This window comes from Chelonia mydas, chromosome 3 (genome assembly GCF_015237465.2).
Source record: "Chelonia mydas isolate rCheMyd1 chromosome 3, rCheMyd1.pri.v2, whole genome shotgun sequence".
Lineage (NCBI taxonomy): Eukaryota > Metazoa > Chordata > Testudines > Cheloniidae > Chelonia > Chelonia mydas.
In genome coordinates, this window is record NC_057851.1 from 43,986,116 (window position 1) to 44,002,038 (window position 15,923).

A 15,923-nucleotide genomic window follows, 5' to 3' on the forward strand; every position below is an offset into this window, starting at 1 on the left:
TGTCTACATCATAAATCATGGGAACCCCTTTTCTAATAGAGGGAGAGAATTTTGAGGACTTGTTTGTGGACATCACTACCCAGAGGGGAAAAATATATATTTCATACTTTATATGTGCAATAAATTGTCATTAAATATCTTTCACCATATATAAAATCTCTAAAGAGAACAAAACTGACCAACTTTATGATGCCATAGCATATTACTAATATGTGGAGATTTATTAATAATAATCCTTGGCTGTTCCCTAGTGCCTCTTATCCCAAAGTCTCAAAGCACTTTAAGAACATTAATTGATTATTATCCCCATTTTACAGATGAGGAAACTGAAGAGAGAAGTTAAGTGATTTGCCAAAAGTAACACAGCAAGTCAGTGGCAAAGTTAGGGATGGGACTGAGTCCCTGTTCTAACTGTGGCACAACATTATATCCCCACTAAGTAAACTCCCTGTATCTTAAAGATGTTGTTTGACACCATGTATTTTAAAGATCATGAAAATTGGCCAGTTCTGTAAAATTAAAATTTTTACAATGGCAATTTCCCGCCCCACATAAGCAGAGAAGGCTACTTAAAGGGTTAACTACACAGCTGTGTAAATAGAAGTTTTTTATTTATTCTTGCTGACACCTAATTATAATGTTTAAATACTAACTGGCACCGAAGATACTGAGCTAGCCCTGGATTCCCTTGTTTTGTTATTGGGCATGGCAATGGTACAACAAGATACTCCTACTGTGGCTTCAGGCAACTCGTCTTCCTCAGTCCATTCATTAAGATCTGGATTATAGCACTGAATGCACTTCTTATATTTCTTTTCTATTTCATTCCAGCCACCCACCAAGTAAATTTTCCCATTAAGAGTGGAAGCCCCTGCAGTGCTCACTCCAGTTGGCAGGGGAGCAGCATAGTTCCACTGGCCAGCATAAGGATTGTAGCACTCAACAGGGAGGACATCAATCCTTTCACCCCGACCTCCCAGTTGGGACCCACCCATGATATAGACCCTCTCCCCAAGGGAAACAGCACAGTGCCATCCTCTTGGAGTGCTAAGGGTGGACTTATCCTGCCAGCTATCATTGCTGGGGTCATACATGCACACAGAGCGGGAGTAAGCATTGTTTATGTAACCTCCTGTGACCAGGATTCTACCGTCTATGACTGCACTGGCATGGCAGCACCTTGCTACCTCCAGTGGAGCCTTCATTTGCCACTGGTTAACTGCAGGCACATAGCATTCAACTGAGGATAGACACCCTTCAGAGTTGCGACCACCCACTGCAAAAAGGAGGCCATTGAATACATTCAGGCTAAAATGGGTGCGCTTCTGATTCATGTTGGCCAGGTGAATCCATGTGTTGAAACGAGGATCATATCTGCAAGCATTAAGAAAAGAGAATAACTGATGCAATCAAAATACTCAAATATTTCTATGGGAAGGCCTACAACGTCACATCTGCCACTCTATAGTTAAAATTGTGGGGGCTTCTAAATCACTGTTTAATTTGTATTGTCTGGCTATTACAGTGGTTCTCAAACTTTTGTACTGGTGACCCCTTTCACATAGCAAGCCTCTGAGTGTGACCCCCACCTTATAAATTAAAAACAATTTTTTATATATTTAACACCATTATAAATGCTGGAAAAGCGGGGTTTGGGGTGGAGGCTGACAGCTCGTGACCCCCCATGTAATAACCTCATGACCCCATGAGGCCCCCAGTTTGAGAACCCCTGGACTATTACAATTCACTTGACCTGAAAGTTGGAGTTTTGCTAAATTTCAGTAAAAATAGGTTTCACTCTTTAACAGGTGAAAAATGTATCTTTGTAATTCAAAAATAGTTTTGTCAATTAAATCTGGCATGTATTTAGCATATAATTTGATCTAATTACCTTCAGTAATTTGATTTTTTTAAAAATTAACCTCCTAAGAACCTTGGAAAGTGACTACTGTGCCTGTAGAGTATTAAATTTCAAATACAATTTTCTATTTTTTATAATTTAACTTCAAATGTGTCTTGTAATATGCATCTCAAGATTTTACATGCCCAGTCTTTAAAAATGACATAGTGGCTCCTTTATAATAAATACAATGATGTATTTATTAAATTTGTTCTCATACAATCTGTACTGTAGCTGGTCATATGTTCTTTTAAAGCCACGTATTGCTGCCACTGAAGTTAATAGGAATCTTGCCAAACACTCCAATGTGTGACATATTGGGCCTTTAGGCAGTAATAATTGAGAATTTACATGGCACTTTGTAAGTATCTCTATCTTCAAAGCACTATACAAGCATTTTAAACTGTATATTTGTTGTGTCAGTAAAAAGATGCATTTTAAATATTTAGGGCCAACTTGGCAACTACTTACTAATGCAAAAAATCCTTAGAGAAAGTTTCATTAATTTCATTGGGACTGTTAGTATCAGTAAGAATTTGTAGGATCAGGTCATTATACAAAAGAGTTTTTACAGTGCATTATATCAAAGATGCAAACAAGTGTTTAAAAATGATCAAACATCTGATGAATACACTAAAACACACATAACACTGAAGGTCATAAACTACCTTTGATTTGTAATGCAAATCCTGTGGATATCAGTGGTCATGCCACACGCTCAGGCACAGAGAGATGAGGGGTACATATAACCCTAGGCTCATGATGCAGATGAGCCAAAGCAAGGTATTTCAAAGCTAAAGCTGATAATCTGTTTTATACTCATGATGTTGTACTTAATTTTCCAATACAGGAGAAAACAAGGAAGAGCTTCAGCTTCTGAGGGCTGCTTTCACATTATGAAAAAATCTCTGAATAACATTCCGTTTATTATTGATTCTGCATATTAATATCTATGATATTTTATGTATTTTCCTTTCATTGCTATTCGTTTTAAATAAGATATGCATGAAACTAGGATCTTTGTTTCTTAACACCTCAACTGGTTCCACAGGTCAGTTGCCTGCTGGAAGTGACATTCGCTGTTCAAAACATTAAGCATCTCCACAGCAATCAATTCTGACGTCACAAATAGAAGACTATGACTTCTTTGGAAGGATAAGAGGGGAAGCAGATAAACTGCTAGGCCCACATGTTCCTGTCTTCAGAGAGTACAGAGACCAGCAGATGGGTAGAGCTCACATAAAAAAGGAGCTGGGGACAACCTCTTGGAAGGGATATATAAAAAGAGTTAGCTCTTGTCTGACATTTTACATCCATATCTCTGAAAGCAATTATACAAATGCAGAGAAGTGAAGTGACTTGCTCAAGGTCAATGGCAGAGCTAGGAATAGAATTCATGCTGGGTCACACTGACTCCTGTGACTGTGGTATTATTCCAGCTCGCTGTTTAATTTCCACCATGCAGTCCATATAAAATAATCTGTGGGCTGAGTTCTGCAGCGTAAAGGTCAGGCAGGGCCTGAAATAAGCGTGTGGGGGGAGGTAGCTGGGGGACTATCTCCTCTATGCAATGTTTTTCTCTAGGAAATTGGCATAAATGACTAAACCGACCAACCAAACAACAGAGGAAGTTAGTGCTGCATTAGTTCTCCCTGTACGCTCTCTGACCACCCTTCTAGGAGGGGTTATTTGGGCATTCCTGCTGGGGGCTGTCCTCAACAGCAGCAGAGTAACAGCTGTGTGTGCTGGGAAGCTGCTCAAAGAGAGGCATACAATTTATGCTTATATATTATTATTATTAGATATATACTGAGATCCATGAGTTTTCCCACTTCTGGACCATTTCTGGGGCCATAATGTGCCATTAATTTTTAGGCAGAACACTTTTAAAAATCAGTAGAACGTTCCCCTTTAAAATAATTTGACCCGAGGCCTCTAGGTTGAGATCTCTTTGTGTTCTACATTACCGCCACTCATGTAGTTCTAGGGGGACAGTGCACTGGAACTGCAGTCTTTGGAAACTATGCAGCATTTTGTGTATTTGACCCAGATGGGAACAACATAGCATTTAAGAAACAAAGATATTGCTTCTAAACCTATGGCGTGAGAAATAAAGACCAAAATAAATGAAATATAGAAAAAATGTTGAAAATAAAAAAAGAATCACAATCATTTCTAAAAAATGTTCTTCAAAATTTTCCACAAGGCATCAACAGCTCTTGAACTTGAAGAATTCTTGCCTTGTTTGGTCTGTCACAACATTAATGCTACTTATAATTTTCCTGCGTTTTAATATTTAAATAGCCATTATTCATTTAATTTTGGCTTGAGGTAGATTTTCTGATTTGGAGGTGTTGTTCTTTATACATTTGTGATTATGGATGGATATTTTGCATGACTTTAGTCGTACATTTGTAATAGCTAAAATTTTAAATATCTAATGAGATTATTAGCAGGGAAGAAAAAAGATGTTATCTGGTTTTGCTAAGTTTTGCACTCAAACTTGGATTTGCTCCTGCACAATGTGGAATCTGCCTGTCCTTCCCTTATAAATAACAATTTACCTGCAGAAATTGCTGACAGCATGCTTGGCCTGGTTCCTGGCATCATTCTGGTCTTCACCACCAGCCACATAGAGAAATCCATCCATCACAGTCACACACTGATTAAAACTTTTAGCAGGCATTTCAGTTAGCTTCTTCCATCCATTATCAGGATCTCTGTATAAGATGTCTCTGCTAAGGGACTTTTCTGTTAATGCTGGGCGTCCCCCAACAGTAACTAGGACTCTGAAACCTCCACGAATCCTTGTTCTTCTAGACTGCAGTGTATTCTGATTATATGGAAGCAAGTGGTAGTTCATGGCATCCACTAGAAGTCGGTGGCAGTCTGTGTCTTGCATCATTCTTGGTACAGTTTGAACATAATTGACCAAGTCTTGAGCAGAGATGGTACCAAAACGAATGTTGCCCAAGAGATCTGCAGCATACTTTGCTCTTTTTTGGTCAAATTCCAGCCATTTTATTGCTATCTGGAATGCAGCAATTTCAGAAGGCAACTGCAAGTCGTCATCTGCAAGGAGTTCATTGATCTGATCAAAAGTAAGTTTTAAGAACTGATCTGTTTCTGAAAACTCAATGAAGTTGTCTCTAATAAATTTCTGGGCTGCTTCCTTGGTGTTTTTCAGTCCATATGTCTCTGCAATATTGGCAATATACATACAGTTCTCAACATTGATTTCTTGCATCAAAAAATCAGAGCACATCTTTACAAGGGTGTGAATCTGAAGATAGACTGCTGTGGAAATTATACTACCTATTGTGTAGAGTGAAAGAGTTAGCTTTCCATTGTAAGCATAGGTGATAACAGTGGCTAGGCCCAATGGGGATACGTCATTGAGATCTACTCTTTGAGTAGATGGATCTTTCTTTAAAATGTTATGAAAGTAGTCACTGCATGAAGCCATCACCACCTTGTGAACATTGAAGGATTTGGTTTTGGTACCAATAATCAAGTCACAAAGAAAATTTTCCTGCCTCATTCTGCTTAGCCCTTCCAAGAGATTTGGGCTATAAGAAGAATCAGAAACCTCAGCTGAGATGCAGCTGAAACCATTTCCTCCATCTAAGAACCCATTCAAACCATTTAGTTTACTTAGGGGGCCATCCTCCACAATTATAGTCATCTCATTGATATCGCCTTTGTTTTTTTTTACATTCTTCTTTTTAGGCGCCATGACTGCAATGGAATATCACAGCCAAGAGCTTGCTGAAAAATACAATGATAAAGTTTAGAGTTACATTTCAGTTATAAGTATTTAACATCTGACTGATGACCCAACAGAGTTTAAACTTTATCAATAAATGGAACCACTGAAAGAACAGAACACAAAGTAACATATCTTACTACTGCCTGAAGACTTAAAATTGTGTGTTTTATTGGCCTGCATTGGAGTGTGGTTGCTAATAATAAATACTGAATATGATTCTTCTGGAATTATAGTTATATAGAAAGAATGCATTTAAAATTAACTCTTGTTTGTAACAAGATCACAAAAATCAAGTTTTTCCAAGAATGAGTTTAGGATGCAAATTCAGTGGAATTGCAGGAGTTCCCTAAATCCAAATTTAGAATAGTTTCTATTTCTCAGAAGTAAAATGAGTTTGGCTAAGTATAAACTTTTAAAAATAGAATAATATTTTAAAGTCAGGACCCAGACCTATAATTTTTTTAGACAAAAAAAAAACAATAAAGGTATAGGATCTGATTCTGTTCTTGCTTTCAGAAGTGCTATTCCCAATTTACAGTGGTGTAAATGAGTTCAGAATCTGACACACGGAAATTAAAAATATGGAAAGTTTTCCACAAATAAAGAGTATGAAACATATTGGGGGAAAGTGTATTTTTGTCATGGTTTTCTGTATTTTTAGACTGAGGATCTGAGCCTGAGCGCTTTCAGGATTGCGACTTTAAATTTATTAGGCTTATGGAATACTATTTCCATGCCATTCACAAATGCCCTTCTACATATAATTTACTTCACAAGCTTTCCCATATTTATATCATACTGTCCATGAGTCGAAATTATGGTTTCGAAAGTTTCAGCATCAATTAATGAGGGTATTTCTAAAAAAAAAAGGCTAACTTTGTTTTGTAAAAAAATGTGTACAAATTGATACAGACTTAGCAACAGGTATTAGCTTTAAGAAGCCATTTCTGTGTGTGAAGAGAATCCTCACTTTTGTATAATAACGTTAGATTAATTGTTAAATTATGCATATAAACTATGGGCAAATTCTTGCTCCCACTGAAATCAGTGGCCAAACTTCTGTTGTATTCAGTGGGAAGGCCCTGTGTGTTCTTCAGAGGAGTTATTTCATTTACAAAATATAAGCAAATACACATTAAAGAAAGGTCCTGGTCTTGAATAATACATCAATGAAATGAGTCACTGATACTAATCAAATACAGCATTATACCTAAGATACACTATTTTCTTGCATTCTGACACAATTTCCTCATATTCTAATCCTAACCTCCTAGACAAGGATAGAACATGGAGGAATGCTATGTAACGATAAAATAAGCAGTGGCATCATTTACTAGATTTTTTTAATAATTAAGCCTCTCCAGCAATATTTCCTTGTAAAATCTCATCATATTCAACTTCCCCAAAGCATGCAGCTTATAATAAGTCAGCATTTTAATTATAGAAAGGAATGGTTAGTTCCGCTGTAAGAACCAGGCTTTTTTTTTTTTCCTGCTTGGTGATGATTATGTGCAGTGCGAGAGAGGCCCATGTGTGCCGAAAACGTCAGTGTCTCAGTGTCACTGCATGCCAGAATGAGCTGAGATTCCAAAATGTCTCCTTGCCAAAGAGGTGGGTCAGCTGCTCCCCTTCTCCCTGCCCACCCCGGCTGCATTCCAAGAGCTGCATCTGTTGAAACCTATCAGAGTCAGTTCTAGGAATAGTAACACTCACACAGCAGCTTGCCATTTTAAGACAGGTTCAATTTAAGGTGTATTTGCCACTTTGGACACACTTGATTGTTTCAAATGACAGTTTACAACCTATTTAAACAGAAAGTGCAGTGTATATTTCATTGTTACAGACTGAAAAAGAGACCAAACTTTGGATGTGTTTACATATTCTATTCACAAACTTTATTGATGGCTAGATAATATTACCTTGGCAAGCATAACTGTGGCTTTAAATATTTTCAGAGATACTTAAACTTTAAAAACTTTAACACATGCACCATTTGTTCATGAAAACAAGAATTATTTTTAGATCCAATAATTTTAAATGTTGTTTTCTATAAAAAATATTTCTCCAAAGTTTTCCTTACCATGTACTTTTCTATCAACAGAAATTTAATGATCTAGTTCATTTGATAAGCAGCCAATGAGTTAAATGCAAAAGCATTTGAAGGAAAAGCAAAAGGAAATGCAAAAGCAAAGAAACATATCAACCACCACACCACGAAAATATCCTAATTTTATTTTTAAGTTTTGCAAGCCTCGGGTGATTTGGTTTTCCACAGACTTTTTCCTTTCCATAGATAGAAGAGGCTATGTTGATTTCAGCTGAGGAATAATTCATGACAAAGGACATTCCAGGTCCAAAAATGTGCTAGATACAGGGGGGAAAAAAAACTATCCTGGAAACATGATGAATATGACCAACAACAGCAACAGCAGGAGCAACCTTACCTTCCTCAGCAATGCACTGTCTACAGCTGTCCAACTAGGTGTCAGTAGGAATGTCCGTTCCTAGGAAGAATGAGAAGAGAGAGAATGATAAAGAGAGAGAGAGAGATCAGAGGCCACCTGACAAGTCCCAGCAATTGCAGTTTCTAGCGTGACCCTTTGCTGTCACAGTGAATAAAAGAGGCTGGTGTCTGCGCTCTGGGGCCCTTTAAAGTGATCCCTCCTCCTCGTCTCTCTCTCTCTCTCTCTCTGCCACCCAGGGAGGTTAGGTTTCCGTTGCTTGCCTAACTTTTAAAAATGAAGGGAACAAACTTGTCTCTTAGATATAAACACAGATATGCAAGGGAAATATAGGGCAAGCTCCTGGAAAGGGCATTCTCCTCCCATCCAGCCTCATGCCAACCTCTCGGGGAGAAATTGTTTATGATAGCTGTATTATTTGTCCCAGATGGACAAAATACAACCTGATTCAGACCTCTTCTCTCCACCATCTACAGTGTAGGTTTCTTTCTGTCACTATGAGTTTAAGTAAATACAGGCCACATATCTTATTCAGATAGAGGATCATCATCACAATAGTGCTGTGGACTCCCACAATAACATAACTGCACTCCTGTTCCAAAGAAATGCAAATAACCTTCTCCCCACAAGACAAGGGGTACTGAGTGTCCCAGGGGGACTAGTAATGGGATACTGAACCCTTCATAGGTTAATGGTTCAAACACAGATCATGATTCTGCCACTGAGTTTTACTCAGAACAAGAGGATTTCTTTGCAAGCCTGATGGTGAAATATGTCCTTCAAGCCAGTAGTGACCAAGAACAATGACCATAAGTGACTTGTGTAAACTGAGTTCAGTTCCTACTGGACAGCTGTCCACATCTCAGAAACAAACAAATCTCCATCATGATTGGCACCAGCTGACATTTTTCAGATACTGAATGGACACAGAATCCTTTCACTTCTGCAAGAAGTATCTCCAGAGTAGGGTTGATACAGTTGACAAGGTAGCTTGCAATGCCTCTATTGGTCTTATTTCTATACTGTAGATAAAAAAGATAACTTCAGCCTCCTGAGGTCTATCAACTTTCATCAGCGATAGCCCTACTACAGTCACAACCCCTCCACAATGAGAGCCATCCAAGCAAAATACTAGTACATCAGGATGTGGTTTTGGCCATTCAGTACATGGTGCTCTTTCCCCTGAGTTCATACTGAACCAAATCCCCATCATAGTGCTAGGGTGTGCTGTGTTGCTAGAGCTGCCGTCTTTTGGATAAGATGTGCAGTATGCAAAACCAAGGCTCTGACAAGTCGTCATCAGAAAAATATTCCATGGTACATTTTCAAGAATAGGAGCATTAAGCTCAATAGGAAAGACAATTCAAATGTAATGGTAATTCCATTCTACCTACCTAAAAATCCCTTTGTTAAATAGAATTGATACATTAATTTTTAACCCCCTTATTAATATTTCTTTAAAACATGAAAGATGTTATATAAGTATAGCAATTTTCATTATAATTAAATTAACTTTTTAAAATCCACTGCATACAATGAACTCAAGCATTTTTTGCGAGTGAGTCATTCAGCTTCATAGATTTAGGGGAAAGCTTGGCCCCATTCAACTCAGAAGCAAAACTCCCATCAGGAGGAAAGCTGTCTAATGGTTAGGGTGCTAGCCTAGGACTCAGGAAGCCTGGGTTCAATTCATTGCTCTACCAAAGGCTTCCTATGTGACCATGGGCAAGTCATTGAATCTCTCTGTGCCTCAGTTCCCCATTTCCACCTCACAGGGGTGTTGTGAAGCTAAATACATTAAAGACTGGGAGATGTTCAGATACTACAGAGCTGGGGGGGATATAAGTACCACAGGCAGAATGGAGTCAGGATTTGACCTTCTGTCCTGTAGCTGTGTTATCAGGTAACAAAAATGCCAAACAACTTATAACAGCAGGTTGTTGTACCCTAGTATCAGTAAGTGCACTGGGCTTCCAACGCTAGCATTGGTTCCAGTCCATCATCTGTAGCACCTCTTATGAGAGAAACTCCTCATCTATTTATGTGACCTTGGCACTGATATATTGGTGGACTTCACGGTTTTACTCTTCCCACCCTAAGGACAGAGCCTTTCCAGGACATTTTGGCACAAGGTGCAGCTTTCCCCCTCCGACACAATTCAAAAGACAAACCCTAATTACATCTGCTTGTTAAACAATGCACTGCTTATTTAAGAAAAATAGGTAAAATAAAGTAAAGCATTTACTCTTCATCACACATAGATTCATATAGGGGCATGCGTTTCCACCAATATGTCAAGTCACTACTGTTTTCTGAAAATTCTCTTATTCCGTGATACCCACAATAAGTGAGTAAAATCTGTTGAGTGGACCAGATCCTCAGCTGTGGCTGAGTAGTACTTGAAGAAGTGGGATGGGTGGAAGGGTGCAAAGGTGCCTTTTGTGACCAACTGCTCCTTAATTGTCCATCCACCAGGCTGCAGCCTGGTAAACAGTGGCTGTGGCCTTCTGCAGATGGCGGGGGGGGGGGTCCTGTGATGGGTTGGACCCCCCCCATCCAGGGTGCCACCTGATGTGCTGGGGTCTCTCTGAGCCTGCCCTTTCCACTAGCCGGGGTTTCCTCACCCTATTCTTGCTGTGCTAGGCTCTCAAGCCTTCTCCAGCACACACAGGTAAGGCCATACCCAGATGCAGACACAGACTGGAATCAGCTCTGTGTGGGAGGACTTAGCTAGAAGAAGGACCAGCACTCATGTGCACGCACCCTTTGGGGTATAAACCAAAAAAAATATTGTCTTGCGCTGTATAGAAAGATCTGCACAGCGCAAGCTCATAAAAATTCACCCTCTCCCTCAATGTGGAGAGCTATGCACAGCTTTTTGCTCCCCGCAGATATGAATTGCAAAACCTGGGTTTTGAAATAAAGAAGAAATAAGTTTATTAACTACAAAAGGTAAATTTTAAGTGATTATAAGGGATAGCAAACAGAACAAAGCAGATTACTGAGAAAATAAAACAAAACACACAAACTAAGCTTAATACACTTAAGAAACAAGTTACAAAGTATAATTTCTCACCCTAAATGTTGTTTTAGGCAAGTTGCAGAGCTTCTGTAGCTTACAGTTCCAGTTATTTCTCTTTACAGACTGGACCCCATCTCACCCTGGACTCAGTCCTTGCCTTTCCCTTTCCCTTTAGGTGTTTTTAGCTATCTTCCTTCTTGGACTGGGAGGCAATGGAGAAGAGTCCTGATTGCCTTACTTCCCAGCCTTAAATAGAATTTACATTAAGTGGGAATCTTTTGTTTCCCAGTCTGACCCCTCACCCCCTCTTAACGGAAAAACACTGAAAGCCCCAGATGGGCGTCTAATACCAGGTGACCCGATCACCTGACCCTGTAGTGTCAAAGCAGAAAGTCAGTGAGCTTCTCAGGAAGGTGGGAGATTAGTATCTTCCAAGTCTTATTGTTTTTCCTAATGGCCCACTGAGGATGATTGCCTACTGTCTGGTGGGTGTTCCCCCAAATACACACACAGTTGTAATTGTTACATTGTCAATATTCCTAACCTCAGATACAGAAATGATATATACACACAAATTGGATAATCATATTCAGTAGATCATAACCTTTCCAATGATACCTCACATGATCCATCTTGCATAAAACATATCTTAGTTATGCCATATTCACATCATAACAATATTTCTATGAAGAATATGGGGTGCAGTGTCACAGGGGCATAAGGGACTTCCAGCCACATCGCTTCCTCGGGCCCCCATCATCCATGCCATGCCAGACAGTGGAACTCACTACAACAACTTTATGCCATGCCGCCTGAGGATTCTAATAGGCAGGGAGGATTCTCCAGTGGCCAGCTAAGCAATCTTAATGTTGGACTGGATCTGGCCCATTATATAAAAATTAAAAAAAGAAATAAGATAATAAAAAATGCTTAACAGAGCCACCAATAAGGACATATGCCTAAAATGAGTTGCTGTACTACTGTATTGCTGCAAGTCTCATCTTACTCCCCATCCCCTACCCTACTGTGTGTCACCTTCATTCTCCTTCACCTCTCATGTCATGTTTGAAGAGCGTAAGGTCTTCCAAGTAGGGATCATGCCCTTTCATATTATTTAGGAAGCACCTGTGTTTGCTACAGAATAATAATATTATTTTTGGACATATCTAGACTTGTCCTTTCTAGCACCCTCTACTGGAGGAGTTTTGCTGTTTAGTGAAAACCTGGAATGCTATCATAGGGAGACACGACAACAAACTTCATGATGATGAGAATATTATAAAAATAATTGACCACCAAATTCGCTCTCTCTAGGTACTTATATAGCCCTCATCACCATAGATCCTAATGGATTTTTGTCCTCACTACTCCTGTGAAGTAGGGAAACCTTATCTCCATTTCACTAAAGGGGAACTGATGTGCACGTTAAGCAAGGTCACACAGAAAGTATGTGGCTGAGTCCAAAACTGAACCCTGCTCTCTTGAGTCCAGTGCCCAATCCACTAGGTCACCCTTCCACCATGCTGAAGATGGTAGGACTACATAAATTAACTGCATCCAGAGCTTAATTTGTGCCAGGGCTTTCCAGGGCTGAGCCCTGTCACAGCAAGGTTTGGCAGTTCATAGCCCCAGCACCTCTGGGCTTGCTGCATCAGTGATGAACGTAAAAAAATTGTGTGAGCCCTAGCATTTAATTGCTTGAGCTCCAGCACCTCTTTCATTACAAATTAAGCACTGATGGCACCTACAAATCAATGTCTCTGAAATCATGGCATCTTCAAAGCTTCCTAGGGGTTTTAATGGCTGGTGGAAGAGGCAGGGTCTGCTTTGGTGGTGGTGGTAGCAAGAGCAGCCAGGGCATCCTCCACCACTGCCTGGGTATAAACCCTGCCAGGGAGAGGGGCCTGACGAGTGCTTAATTTTAATAAAAGGGGTGCTGGAGCTCAAGCAATTACATGATAGGGCTCAAGCAATTTTTTTACATTCTTAACTGATGCAGCAAGCTCAGAACTGAACTGCCAAGCAAGCCCAGAACTGAACTTGGCTATGAACTGCCAAGCCAAGCCTTGTGGTGCCAGGGTTCAGTTCTGGCACGCCCTCACACAAATTAAGCCCTGCCATAGTGACGATGGTGGTAGTGGTGGTGGATGAGAAGAAAAAGGCAAGCAAAGGCTTTGCCTTTTTCATGTCTGCTCCTCAAATAGAAACAGTACTAGAAGAACCCCTCATCCAGTCACTGGGGAGCATAAGAGAAGAGATGGGAGGAATATGGGCTGTTTAGAGAGTCGCAGACTTAACCCAGAGAGCGTAACGAGGGAGTCCAAAATTAACAAGGGGTCGGGGGTGTCCATGTGGGCTCTGCTCCTCCAAGCTGGAGAAAAGACAAACTGGAGCTGGGTGAAAATGTGAGGACAAAATAAAATCATCAACAACAGAGCCGAGTTTTCCTGAAAATGTTTCATTAGGTTGTGGGAGAGACATAGCTTTGATTGGCCCAAGTTGGGTGAGAGAGGCAGGCTGTGCAGCTGAGCTCTGTACAGGCTCCAAAGCTTTGCTCTCTCCAAAGGTGAAAGTAACTTAAAGGACTTACTGGCCCAGTGCAGGGCGACCAGGGTCCTGGGCAAGGTTGGAGGGGTGGCTCTGGGCCCCCTGAAGGGGCGGGGCCTTGGGTGAAAGGGGCGGAGCTGGGGCCAGAATTCCCCAGACAGCCCTTCAGCGCTGCCTGGCCTGTGCTGCCCAGGGCTCTGGCAGTGATTTCAAGGGCCTGGGGCTCTGGCCGCTGCTGGAGCCCCGGGCCCTTTTAAATCGCCTGGACCTGGGGCAGCTGCCCCCTTTGCCCCCGTGTCAGTGGCCCTGCTGGTGTGGCGCTTAAAGCGGTGCCGCGAGAGCGCTTTAACGTCGGCTGTGTGCCGGCCTGTACTGGCGGCCACTTTCTTACCGGTACCCCGGACTGGCCCACTTTCATCTCCGGCTTTCTCCTCCCACAGAAGTTGGTCCAATTGCAAAGCTATGCCCAGCCCTCCCCCACCTGCCCTTCTCTGATTCTGGGACCCACCGGGCTGCGACAGCACCGCCAACAACCAGAGGGGCTTGACAATACAGTTCATTGGGGCGCTGGGTGGAGGAAGCGGGTGGGGGAGAAGGGAGGAGAGGCGTGCCGAGAGAGGGGGACAGGCTGGACGGGGAGGAAGGGGCGCCCCCAGGGAGAGCGGGTGGAAAGCGGCGGCGCTGACGGGCGGGCTCAGCAAGCCGTGAGGGCCGGGGCCAGCAAGCGGGGCTCCGGGCGGCTCGGGCTGCCAGGGCTGAGCCCGGGGAGAGGCGCTGCTCAGAGCCCCGCCCCGCCAGCAGGCGCGGAGGGACAGGCCCGGCCGCTGCTATAAGAGGCGCCGCCGGGGGGCAGGTGCGGGCCGCCGAGAGCTGGGAGCTGCGCGGGCGCGGGGCTGCTGGGCGCGGCAGGGCTCTGCTATGGCAGAGGCTGCGAGCGTGGTGCCGAGGGTCTTGTATCTGAAAGAGCGGCTCGGCCAGACTCAGGATCCCCAAAAGGTACCGCCTCGCTCCCGCGCCCCGGGAAAGGAGGCTGGAGTCAGCGCCCTGCGGGGGGTGCTGGGCTGGGGGCTGTTTCTGGCTGACTGCACCCCCCCCCGTGACTCCCGCACACAAGCTGCGGGATCCCTCTGGCAGGTCCCCCTGCAAGGCGAGTTTGTGATTTCGCTGACTTCATTGCCTTCAGCTGATAACCCCTGGCTGCTTTTCACTTAAGCTTCTGCTTCATCCTGGGAGCACCTAGATGCATTTATCCCCCATGGCACTTGTTAGGCCTGAAACTTCCCCTGCTTTAGCGTTGCGCAGCCTAGTGCTGAATGGCCTGCGTGGTCCAAGCAGAGCTATTTTTTAAAGGTCCTGAACAAGAAATTAAAAAGCCATTTTGACAAAAAAAGGAGAGCCATCCTGCTGCAGTCCTGTGGCAATGAGTCGGGGTGGGCAAACTTTTTGGTCCGAGGGCCACATTAGGTTTGCAAAACTGTATGGAGGGCCGGGTAGGGAAGGCTGTGCCTCCCCAGACAGCCTGGCCCCTGCCCTGTATCTGCCTTCTCCTACTTCCTGCCCCCTGACTGCCCCCTCAGAATTCCTGGCCCACCCCTCCCTGGCTCCTTGTCCCCTGACTGCCCCCTCCTGGGACCCCCTGCCCCTAACTGCCCCCTGGAATCCCACCCCCATCCAACTTCCCCTCCCCCCTGCTCCCTGACCCCCTATCCACACCCCTGCCCCCTGACTGACAGGCCCCCCAAGACTCCATGCCTATCCAACCCCCCCTGCTCCCCCTCCACTGACTGCCCCCCCAGGACCTCCTCCAACTGCCCCTGACTGCCCCCCGGGACCTTGTGCCCCTTATCCAACCCCTCTGCCCCCTTACCATTGTGCTCAGAGCACTAGGAGCTCACAGCCCCACCACCCAGCCAGAGTCACCACACCGCCAGGCTGCCCAGAAGAAGCGGTGGACCACAGAGGTGAGGCAGGGGGGATAGCAGGGAGGGGCCGGGGACTAGCCTCCATGGCTGGGAGCTCAAGGGCCAGGCAGGATGGTCCCGTGGGCCAGATGTGGCCCACAGGCCGTGGTTTGCCCACCTCTGCAATGAGTGGATGCCTACTGGAGAGACTCCAATGTCTGTTTGTGCATAGCAAGTCTAATAGAAAGAAGCCTAGAGGGAGGTGCTACAAAAAAGCTTAAAAAGCAATAGGAATAAAATCTTAAGCATTTATTGTTTTATA

The 15,923-nt window shown here is 43.2% G+C and overlaps 2 protein-coding genes across 3 annotated transcripts in view; one reads left to right on the plus strand and one right to left on the minus strand.

Moving 5' to 3' along the window:
• Positions 1-59: 59 nt before the first annotated feature.
• KLHL31 (kelch like family member 31) lies at positions 60-13,891 on the minus strand. 2 transcript variants are annotated; one of them, XM_043542373.1, is made up of 5 exons: positions 13,744-13,891; positions 8,978-9,153; positions 8,114-8,175; positions 4,465-5,668; positions 60-1,374 (listed from the first exon to the last, which is right to left on the minus strand). In XM_043542373.1, exons 4-5 carry the CDS (start codon positions 5,634-5,636, stop codon positions 642-644), a joined length of 1,905 nt encoding a protein of 634 aa, XP_043398308.1. In that variant the 5' UTR covers positions 5,637-5,668; positions 8,114-8,175; positions 8,978-9,153; positions 13,744-13,891; the 3' UTR covers positions 60-641. The 2 variants fall into 2 exon arrangements, with proteins under 2 accessions (XP_043398308.1, XP_007055125.2); XM_007055063.3 differs by lacking the exons at positions 8,978-9,153; positions 13,744-13,891 and having other exon boundaries at positions 8,114-8,277.
• A 653-nt stretch (positions 13,892-14,544) lies between these two features.
• The window catches only part of LOC102937320 (elongin-A), a 36,051-nt gene continuing 34,672 nt past the window's right edge, over positions 14,545-15,923 (plus strand). Inside the window, exon 1 of the mRNA XM_037893482.2 lies at positions 14,545-14,696. Within this exon, the coding sequence (XP_037749410.1) occupies positions 14,619-14,696 (78 nt within the window). The 5' untranslated portion in view covers positions 14,545-14,618. The remainder of the gene's footprint in view (positions 14,697-15,923) is intronic.